Source organism: Garra rufa, chromosome 11, assembly GCF_049309525.1.
Source record: "Garra rufa chromosome 11, GarRuf1.0, whole genome shotgun sequence".
Lineage (NCBI taxonomy): Eukaryota > Metazoa > Chordata > Actinopteri > Cypriniformes > Cyprinidae > Garra > Garra rufa.
In genome coordinates, this window is record NC_133371.1 from 44,845,750 (window position 1) to 44,858,138 (window position 12,389).

The window sequence follows — 12,389 nt, forward strand, 5'->3', positions numbered from 1 at the left end:
TATTAATAATATTATCATTAAAACATTTCTTAAAGAATATTTAGCAGAAAAATTCGTTACCAGAATTTATTTACCAGAAAAGACAACATAGTATCTCTGAAAAAATAAATATTTTATTTTTTATTTTTATATATATAAATAAATATTATTATACATTTTTAAAACTATATTTTTTATAATAAAATCAATTAATTGGAGATGCTTTTTAATAGTAAATGTAATGAAACCATTAAAATAGAATCCAACATTTTTAAAATAATTATATATTATTTTTAATATAATAATAATAATAATTTACTTTTTTGTTAAAAAAAATTAATCAAAATCTGTGTTTTCTATTAATTTTTGTGTACACACACACATACAATCAAGAAAATTAATAGAAAAAACAGATTTTGATTAATTTTTTTTTTAACAAAAAAGTAAATTTTTGTTAAAATTTGAATACATTTAATAATTTAATAAATTTAATAAACAGAAAAAAAAAGGATTCCAGAAAAATTTAAATAAAATGTAATTTGGGAAAAAATAAAACTGATTTCATAGGACCTTATATTACTAACACACACATACAAAACAATAATGGCATTGCACAACAATAATTAAATAAAAGTGAAAATACACTAATAAGCACATTAAAGGCAATACTGTAATTTTGTAACATTTTAATAATATATTTAAAAATATATATATTCATTTTTTTATTTTTTTTATTAAAACTAAATATTGTAGCTGGACAGAAAGAGTTTTTTTTTTTACAGTAATCAGGATGAGAGTGTAAAACATATTCAAAATACTGTTGTATACTAAGAATAGGATTTATTTTCTACTGCTCCTCATTTTGCATTTCCAGCAACACCAAAGTCATGAGTTCGATTCCCAGGAAATTCATGAACTGAAAATGCATGTCTCGATTGCATTACAAGTTGCTTTGGATAAAAGCATCTGTCAAATTCATGCATGATGCTCAAAGTTTTTTTAAAAGTTTGATACATTATGAAATCTTGCAGACAGCCTACTTCAATTGAAATTAAGCAGCAAAATGAATCATCCTGAACTTCTACACCATTCTGACGTAAGATGAACTAGATGAACACATTTACAGATTCGTAGGAAATGCATGAACTGATAAAATGCAATCTTAAATGCAAGATGCTTTGGATAAAAGCGTCTACCAAATGCATGAACAGAAATGTTTAAAAACGTACATGAAATATGCACATTCATATTTCTTTGTAAGATACACTGTTTGAATGAGATCATCTTCAGCAGGGATGTGTGAAAGACATCAACGTCATGATGAAGCTCCACAGGTTGCTAAATCAATCAGGAGGAGCACTAGAGGAATGACAAAGAGCCGCCCGTCCTCCTGCTGGTCCGGTTCTCACAGCTGCTGCACGAGAGAGCAGAACCGGCCCCCTAATGAGAGCGTATCACAGTCGCTTAAGAAATACGGATAAACTCCTCAATGTCGTCTCATAAAGGACGCGTCCACCTTCAGTCCCTCCCAACAGCAGGCTGAGCTTTGAAGAATCCGTCTGACGACTGAAACACTTCAAAGGTTTGATGCAGCGCCACAGACAGAATATCAAGTCTTGTTAGCGGTGTTTGATAAACCGAGCATCAATATTACTGCTTATAGAAACTGGAGTTTCTCTAAGTACCACTCAGAATTTCTATAGAAAATGTAAAAGTATTGAAATGGTTTACTTTGATTTCTCAATATGCAGATTTTCTGCATGCATAAAAAAAGTGCATTATATAGCAAAACACTCATTTTGACTTTCTAGTGTGAAATGATTTGTGATTTGTTTTCAGCTTGGATAAAGGGCACAGACCAAGAAAAACAAATATTCTTTGAGATTTTGAACTTAAAATCTGATATACGGATGAAAACTGCAGCTTTCAGAGTTTAGACAGCCTACATCTATTGAACTTTAGCTGCAAAATGAATCATCCTGAACTTCTACACCTTTCTGACATAAAAGATAAACACTTTGCAGCTTTTGTTTTATATTCGAGTGAGATGAGGAGAAATAGATAGTATACTATTCTTCTACATGACACAACTATCAACAAGTTTTAGAAATAAGCAGCTGAAATTGTCCCTGGATCACAAAACCAGTCTTTTTGTAGCAATAGGCAAAAATACATTGTATAGGTCAAAATTATCAATTTTTCTTTTACGCCAAAATCATAAGGATATTAAGTAAAGATCACGTTGATCATACTTTGTAAATTTCCTACTGTAAATATATCAAAGCTTAATTATTGATAAGTAATATGCATTGCTAAGAACTTAATTTGGACAACTTTAAAGGCTATTTTCTCAATATTTAGTTTTTTTTTTTGCATGCTAACATTGCAGATTTTCTTATTACGTTTTCAGATAATGCATAAATCTCAATTTCAAGGTCTTCTATCCATCATTTTGCACTTGTATGCAAATAATTAGATTCAGCCATCACAAGTTACTTCTTAGGCCGTATTTGTGATTTTTACAAGTTTTTAACCATCTGGTTCTCCTCGTGTGGCGGTCAAAACTCTTTATTTCAATTAAATATACTGTATTTTAGTTTGATTTTACACTTATATATACCTATATATTTATACTTAATATGTTGTATTTTTAGGGATTTTATGGTAGTAAATTATATTTTTGCAGTAGTTATAATTCATTTTTTAACCACTTTTTAAATATAGACATGAAAAAATAGTTTTTGCTTAAACTGACGTAAATCTTGAATGCTTTGGAGCACAAAAGTTTGGTCTCTTTTAGGTTTATTACTATGAAAAATGCACAAAAATACTATTTTTAAAATTCACTTGAAATATATGATTTTTTTCCTATAAAACTTGGGGGGGGGGAATTTAATCTAAGTTTTTTTCCATAGTTGATGTTAAGTTATGTTGTTACGTTATGTTACGTTACATTATATATTATATTTTATTTTGATTTAACTCATAGCAATTGCCAAAACCATTCCAAAGAAGTCAACAATTCTACTGAGAACAAAATGTAAATGAAAATTTAATTTAATTTAATTTAATTTAATTTAATTTAATTTAATTTAATTTAATTTATTATTTTATTTTATTTTATTTGATAGCAAGTGTCAAAACCTTAACTAAGTTTTGTACCCCCTGGACCATTAAACCTTTTCATTTTATTTTATTTTATTTTATTTTATTTTATTTTATTTTATTTTTTATTCTATTTTATTCTATTTTTCGCATTCATTTCCAAAGCATTCAGTGTTGACTAGACAAACCATGTCCATGTTTTTGAGGTGTTTTTTCCCCCCAGGACCATTTAACCTTTTCAGATCATGTCCATAATGTTTAAATTATTTTATTTTATTTTATTTTATTTTATTTTATTTTATTTTATTTTAATAGCAAGTGTCAAAACCTTAACTAAGTTTTGTACCCCCTGGACCATTTAACCTTTTTATTTTTATTTATTTAAAACCCTCTGGTTGTGTTCAGATCCCAATCACACTCCTGGTGTTCCCGGTCAATGACCGGACTCCAAACAATTGCTTATAAATCTCACATTATGCTAGATTTTCAACAAATATTGGATTCAATCTTTTTGTCAACTTGTTTTCTTTCATTTAGGACTGGTTTTGTGTTTCTATTTGCATCTGATTAATCGTAGGCCTCATTTATCTGAGAGTAGGTTCCTTGTTTTTTGAGTGAAAAAAATCATTTTTTATGAATAATTTTCACAATATGAAACAAAAAATTATAAAAATTTGCACAGTTTCTCACACTAGTGTGCTTTAATGATTAATCAGGAAGTTTGCTTTTAAATGCTTTTATTTTGTACAAAATTGCAAAAAGTCACACTTGTGGTGTTCCTGGTCAAAAATGACCGGACTCCAAACAATTACTTATAAATCACTCATTATGCTATATTATCACCAAATATTGGATTCAATCTTTTTGTCTACTTGTTTTCTTTCATTTAGGACTGGTTTTGTGTTTCTATTTGCATCTGATTAATCGTAGGCCTCATTTATCCGAAAGTAGGCACCTCATTTTGTGAGTAAAAAAGGCATTTTTTATGAATAATTTTCACAATATGAGATAAATTATGAAAATTTGCACAGTTTCTCACACTAGTGTGCTTTAATGATTAATCAGGAAGTTTGCTTTTAAATGCTTTTATTTTGTACAAAATTGCAAAAAGTCACACTTGTGGTGTTCCCGGTCAAAAATGACCGGACTCCAAACAATTGCTTATAAATCTCACATTATGCTATATTATCACCAAATATTGGATTCAATCTTTTTGTCAACTTGTTTTCTTTCATTTAGGACTGGTTTTGTGTTTCTGTTTGCATCTGAATAACTGTAAGCCTCATTTTTCTCAAAGTAGGCACCTCATTTTTTGAGTGAAAAAATCATTTTTTATGAATAATTTTCACAATATGAGTTGAAAAAATATGAAAATTTGCACTGTTTCTCACACTAGTGTGCTTTAATATTTAATCAAGAAGTTTGCTTTTAATTGCTTTAATTTTGTACAAAATTCCACAAAGTCACACTTGCCAAAAATGGCCGCCCATTGAAAATGAATGGGGAAGAATGAGCATAAAGGCTGGAATACACTACATGACTTTTAAAATCTGAACAGATTTTTTTAAACAATAGGCATCATACACTTACCAACTTTGTAAACAGTAACAGAGGAAAACTGGCCATCATACACTACATAAGGATAATACACTAGCAGACTTTGAAGTCTGATCACAACAAACTCATGCAGAAACGTGCGCCTTTTTGCTATGAGTCGCATAACAAATGAAAACAGTATAGGTTCTCAAATGGGCTAAAAATATCAAACATGTTTGATTATCCTCCGACTAGATGAAATCAAAGTCTGAAGCTAAAAATTCGGAGTCTGTGACCATCATACACTACGCAATTTTTTTATGGAATCCATCGACTCAAATCTGAAGATTTGCCCTGACTTTCAGCAACTATCCTCAGTTTCTCCAGACTGTAAATCGGTGGAAAATCGGGGCAAAAAAATCACAATTAGTGTTCAGTTGCATGTTGTGCTCCTGAACATTTAAAACATTATGACAATAGGTTTTGAGAGAAAATGAAGAGATGCGCATTTTGTGCCCCAAAAGATGTGAAAACATCCATGGTCTGTTGCAAATGGAGAGCAAACATTTGCAAAATTTATTTGAGAGTCATGTGGATAATTAAAAAAAAAAATACCATTTGCAAGACACATAATGCTAGTGTCAATGCATGCATGAGTTCAAACAACAACCAGGTGTTCGTTGAAGTGGTTCTCTATATGGCAATGCTACAAACAACAACCAGGTGTTCGTTGAAGTGGTTCTCTATATGGCAATGCTAATGTGTTTTTTTTCTGTCACAATAGTCAGATTTGTTGTTACATGATATTGTCTCAGTTTGACAGTGTCTGTTTGCAGGAACTGAAATATAACAGTTTTGGTTTGTTGTTCCATAAAATGTTATAATATAAATAATCTGAATGTGTTCTTTTTTGTGTCACAATCGTCAGATTTTACAGGGAACTGCATAAGTGTTAATTTGTGCCCCTTTTTAGAAAATAAAACCATTTCAAATAAAGGTCCTGTTTTTTGTGATCTCCCCCATTCACTTTCAATGGCCGGACATTTTTGACAAATGTGACTTGGTGCAATTTTGTACAAAATAAAAGCTTTTTAAAGCAAACTTCCTGATTAAACATAAAAGCACAGTAGTGTGAGAAACAGTGCAAATTTTCATATTATTTTGTTTATTTTTGTGAAAATTATTCATAAAAAAATGCTTTTTTCACTCAAAAAACACGGTAACTACTCTCAGATAAATGAGGCCTACGATTAATCGGATGCAAATAGAAACACAGAACCAGTCCTAAATGAAAGAAAACAAGTTGACAAGAAGAATGAATCCAATATTTGGTGATAATATAGAAAAATGAGAGATTTATAAGCAATTCTTTGGAGTCCGGTCATTTTTGACCGGGAACACCACAAGTGTGACTTTTTGCAATTTTGTACAAAATAAAAGCATTTAAAAGCAAACTTCCTGATTAAACATTAGGGCACATTAGTGTGAGAAACAGTGCAAATTTTTATAATTTTTTGTTTCATATTGTGAAAATTATTCACAAAAAATGATTTTTTCACTCAAAAAACATGGTACCTACTCTCAGATAAATGAGGCCTACGATTAATCGGATGCAAATAGAAACACAAAACCAGTCCTAAATGAAAGAAAACAAGTTGACAAAAAGAATGAATCCAATATTTGGTGAAAATATAGAAAAATTAGAGATTTATAAGCAATTCTTTGGAGTCCGGTCATTTTTGACCGGGAACACCACAAGTGTGACTTTTTGCAATTTTGTACAAAATAAAAGCATTTAAAAGCAAACTTCCCGATTAAACATTAGGGCACATTAGTGTGAGAAACAGTGCAAATTTTTATAATTTTTTGTTTCATATTGTGAAAATTATTCACAAAAAATGATTTTTTCACTCAAAAAACATGGTACCTACTCTCAGATAAATGAGGCCTACGATTAATCGGATGCAAATAGAAACACAAAACCAGTCCTAAATGAAAGAAAACAAGTTGACAAAAAGAATGAATCCAATATTTGGTGAAAATATAGAAAAATTAGAGATTTATAAGCAATTGTTTGGAGTCCGGTCATTTTTGACCGGGAACACCACAAGTGTGACTTTTTGCAATTTTGTACAAAATAAAAGCATTTAAAAGCAAACTTCCTGATTAAACATTAAGGCACACTAGTGTGAGAAACTGTGCAAATTTTTATAATTTTTGGTTTGATATTGTGAAAATTATTCATAAAAAATGATTTTTTCACTCAAAAAACACGGTACCTACTCTCAGATAAATAAGGCCTACGATTAAACAGATGCAAATAGAAACACAAAACCAGTCCTAAATGAAAGAAAACAAGTTGACAAAAAGGATGAATCCAATATTTAGCGATAATATAGCATAATAAGAGATTTATAAGCAATTGTTTGGAGTCCGGTCATTTTTGACCGGGAACACCAGGAGTGTGACTAGGTTAAATAAAACCCACAAAAAATAAATAATTTTTTTAAAAATTTTATGAGAAGTACTTATACCCTGTGTGAACAAAGTCAGGAAATTTGAGTCCAAGGCGATAACATTAACTAGTATTTTTGGGAAAATGAAAATCTTTTTCGGGTCAATTTGACCCGAACACAACCAGAGGGTTTAATTTTTTTTCTATTTTAGTCTATTTTATTTTTTTCACAAGTGCCAAAACCTTGTGAAATGGGGAAAAAGTTTTTGTACTATTCCAATGAAGTCAACAATTTTACAGAAAACAAAATGTTAAATTTTTAATCAAAAATTAATTACATGGTTGTCAAATTGATCAAACTTCAGTTTTCTGTCTTCATGATAAATAATGTTGAGAATGTGAAATTGTTGTTGAATTGATTCAACATATATTTTTAAGTTGAAAGGACAAAATCTCTCGTTAAATTTAGAATGTTTATTAAATTCAGAAACTGAAACTAAAGACGTGTAAATGTAAAAAAAAAAAAACTTGAAAACAACTAAACTATGAATTAATTTAAAACTGGTTACACGTGTTTACAGACATTTCACTCTTGGTTTGTGCCTGTTGTGATCCTGCACACATTCGATCTCTTCCTGCTCATGTACACAGAGTTCACAACGTCTCTTGGATAAGAAGCACAAGCATTGAACAGCTCTACAACAAACAACCCACAATCAATACAGCTTTCTATAGGAGCTATATGTGTACAACCTCAAATATCCAGCAATATTTTCAGACTTGTTATTTACAGACTCTGTCTTTCAAAAGTTGCTAATGACTTCACACATTTCAGTCCATCCATTCTAACTAATTATATCTGTCAGGTTTGCTTAAAGAAAGTCTTTTCTACTGGCCACAGCTTTGCTTGGTGTTTGTAAGAAGCGATTGGAGAAACTCTACGACAGACAACATCCTGTAATAAGCTTCTATTGAGAGCTCATTACTTAACATAATACAATTTGCTGTGGGATGCAAAAAATAAAGCAGCTGAAGTGCTAAACTGCATTTTTTTGGTTGGGACATGAATTACTAATTACTAGTTTGTGAGTATAGTAATTGATAAAAACAAAACAAATCACAGGGCTTGACGCACATTCGCTCATACAATGAAACTAAACGACTGCAGAGCTCCGTTTAGGTCAAGAGTCGGTCGGATTCTACACCGGTGCGATGCTTTTAGCATGATTAATAATGCACAATAAACTAAACAAACAACTCCAGTCTGCTTGTGTTTACATCCACAAGCTTTCCTGCAGGAACGAAAAATCACTAATGGTGTATTTTAAATTTCTTCAATAAATTGTTTTTCTAGACAGCAATGCAATTACATGAGAGCAAACAAAGAGTTTTCCCCTGAATCTTCTGCTTCTGAAATGTTTTTCCTCAAACAAAAAACCCTATTAATCTGACACCTCTCTAAAGTTTCAGAAGAAATCTCACCAATGTGCTCAGATTTGCAAAGATGCTCTAAAGTTCTAAAAATCGCAAACATTTCTCATCAATTGATTTCATAGCTCTAGACTGCCGTCTATTTTTATCTCTCCTAAAGGATTTTAGAAGGATCTGAGACGGTTCTTCACAAAAACTGAAGGAAATTGGAAGTTGTGTGATTGGTTTTACTACTAGGAGTCTGAACCATGAGGGATTTTGTGGAAGAACTGGAAGTGTCAAAGTTAGAGGCATCAAATCTTTGAAAGATCAGTTTAGTGTGAGGCAAAAAAATGAGTGGAACTTCAGTTTCCACAGTCTACTGTGGAACCATCCCGTGGCACCTAGGAAATACACAAGATTAAGTCTGGATTCAGAAGAAGAGATGATGCCAACCCCCCAGAGGACCGCCAATGATGCCAGACTTGAAACAACATACAGCACTACACAATTTTTCTACAAGTTTGATTGCAACACATAATCATTACTATTAGTGTTCATCATCTGTTTGATTACACCATTACTGATTTTAACATTTATACCATATGTACATCGACTTGACATACAGTAGTCACCACTAATAAGCTACTAAATATATATTTTGTACAGCTGCTTTGCAACGATTTGTATCGTGAAAAGCGCTATACAAATAAACTTGAATTGAATTTAATTGAATTAATTGCACGGAAAAAATATATTTTTATTTTCTTTCATTTTTTTTTTTTTTTTTTTTTGTGCACTACCAGTCAAAAGTTTTTGAATTGTAAGATTTTACATGTTTTTTTAAAGAAGTCTCTTCTGCTCACCAAGTCTGCATTTATTTGATCCAAAGTACAGCAAAAGCTGTAAAACTGTAAAATATTTTTACTATTTAAAATAACTGCTTTCTAATTGAATATATTTTATATACTATACTATTCAAAAACTTTAAGTCAGCATTTTTTTTTTTAATTATAAAAAAAAATACTTTTATTTAGCATGGATGCTTTAAAGTGATCATAAAGGTGTTTATAATGTTCGGATAAATGCTGTTTCTATTTATTTTCTATTCGTCAAAGAAACCTGATTTTTTTTAGCATTTATCTAAAACATCTAAAAAATCTTTTTAAATAAATAATTTTCTAAAAATCTCTTCAGAAGAACAGAAAAACAACTATGCTATTCTATTCATTAAAGAAACCTGAAAAAATTCTACTCAGCTGTTTTCAACATAATAATATTAATAAATGTTTTTTGAGCAGCAAATCGGAATATCAGAATGAATTCTGAAGGATCATGTGACACTGAAGACTGGAGTAATGACGCTAAAAATTCAGCTTTGAAATCGCAGGAATAAATTACATTTTAAAATATATTCAAATAAAAAGCAGTTATTTTAAATAGCAAAAATATTTTTTAATTTTACTGTTTTTGCTGTACTTTGGATCAAATAAACAGGTTAGGTGAGCAGAAGATACTTCTTTTAAAAAACATTAAAAATCTTTTGACTTGTAGTGTATGTATGCATTTCATTTAGTTATTTATTTATTTATTTGTACCATACTTATTACTTATTATTAAAAAAGTATTCCTGGAAAAAAATTAAATAGGTAAATAAAATCCATAGAAAGCCAGATGATAGCAGAAAATTACTGATATGATTTACATTACTTTCCTTCAGAAGTAAAACACAACAGAATGTAATGTGTAATTTAATAAAAATCAATTAAAAAGAAATTGTCTTCACATAAACACAGTACCTTGGGCATATTTTTGTAGCTTAAATAGTCAAAATCATGGGTTCGATTCCCATGCATGAACTGAATAAAAAAAAATGTATACCTTCAATGCAATGCAAGTTACTTAGGATAAAAAAGTGAAATGCATACAGTAAATGTAAATTCTGATTGCAAAGTCCACATTTACATTTATTCCTGTAGCATTTAGAAATTAGCTTTTAAAAAACTGGATATTTCTAAGTAATTATTTGAATAATATATATACATTTGATCTATTTTTCGTTTGGTTCATGTATAATTTTAAATTGCAAGAATTTATCATTTCAGAGTTTTTTCCACACATTAATGAGAAGTTGCTGATCAGATACAATGTGGTTTTAGTTACAAATATTAATTTAGGACTTTTATAAAGCAACAAATCTTTGGGTCTGCTTTAAATGCATTATTTAAGCAAACTGAAGGTGACAGGCTTCATTACAGACAAATTAATAATCACTGGACTCACTGTAAAAACTATTTGTCAACTATGAGTCAACTTTAAAATAATTTGTTACCTGGCTGCCCTAATTTTTTAAGTTTGGTCAACTTAAATTAAGTTGTACTAAGTGACAAATTAGATATTTGAGTTGATTCAACTTAAACTTTTAAGACTGCTTTTAAGTTTAACAAACCAAATTTTTTGTTAAGTCAACTCAAATATCTAAGTTGTCACTTTTTTTACAGTGCACACGTGTCACATTACAATTACAAACACAGTTATATAACATTTAAAGGTATGGTAGAATAAGCGTTCAGATCAGCTGAACCAGGACAATATTAGTGCGAAACCCAGATTCATGTATCTGGATTTACAGACGTTTACTCAGATTTACAGCACTAACCGTCGACATAGATCAGCATAAGGACCTCGTCTCAGCTGAGACACGGCCGGCTCTCTAAAGCTGTTCCTGCAGCTCTGATTCACACTATTGATCCTGGTGTGTTCCGAGGGGTTTTGGCACCCGAGACTGTCGGATCACTCGAGCGCTGATCCATTCATGCACTCGCCGCCTGGATGTGTTTCCTGTTTAATCACACACGGCTCTGCCGGCTTCCTGTTCAATCTCTGCCAAATCTGTCATCAGCGGGGCGGACGCCAACTGTCCCGATCGCGGCCTGTGCCAACCTGAATAACGGCTGGCATATGAGATGAGACACTGGGGCGCATATATGATTTGGGTGACTGAAAGCTGTTGTACAGGGTTCCTACCCTTTTTCCATTTTTAAAATTCCATACTTTTCCAGACTCAAATTTCATATTTAAAGGGGTTATTGGATGCAAAACTCACTTCAACATGTTGTTTGAACATTAATGTGTGTTGGCAGTTTGTGTACACAACCACCCTACAATGATAAAAATCCACTCAGTGGTATTTTTTTCATCTTTAAAAGTAATATCCCCTTTTTAAAATCAGGTCATTCTCAGCTTCTTGTGGGTGTGACGACACACAGACAGAGGCCACTCCCACGATAGTTGATTGACATGAGCGCCTTACCTTAGACCCGCCCTCACTGAGCTGAAACAGTCCGACTCCGATCGCCATTGTGTGACTTAGATGCAGGGGAAGACAAGAATGTCTCAGTTTGAGCGATTGAGGTGTTCTGTTGTTGGATGTAATAATGAACCGCTGAAGATGTTTTCATTTTTGAAGAAAAGCACTGATCCCGATCTGCATATGCGTCTATGTTCGTGCAAATCATTCGTGATCCAGCTTCACCCACAGCAGAAGTGAGTATAAGGGTTTTTATGCATCATTGCAAATAGCCTTTCTTAATAATGTTCTAGTTGGCTAAAGTAAACATTACGGCTCGTCATCCCACGGCAGTGAGGGGCGAGGCAAGCAGAGTTTATTAGCATTTAAAGGAACATGCAATAGAATAGCTTGCTTTAAAAAGGGCTGATTTTGACAGGGCTGAGTGTTTTTTACACTACCATTGAGAAATTTTAACCAAAGTATGTTATAGACTTCAAATAAGACTTGTATCAACTTGTGGAAAATGGGCATCCGATGACCCCTTTAACATAAATGGTTCATAAAGCTATTATTTTCAACTTTACATTTGGTATATAGTACAGTCATCTTTAA

At 31.5% G+C, this 12,389-nt stretch overlaps 1 protein-coding gene across 1 annotated transcript in view; it reads left to right on the plus strand.

Annotated features, from left to right (window-relative positions):
• Nucleotides 1-1,274: 1,274 nt before the first annotated feature.
• Nucleotides 1,275-12,389, plus strand: part of LOC141345383 (protein unc-13 homolog B-like) — a 95,099-nt gene continuing 83,984 nt past the window's right edge. The window contains exon 1 of the mRNA XM_073850237.1: nt 1,275-1,430. Within this exon, the coding sequence (XP_073706338.1) occupies nt 1,275-1,430 (156 nt within the window). The remainder of the gene's footprint in view (nt 1,431-12,389) is intronic.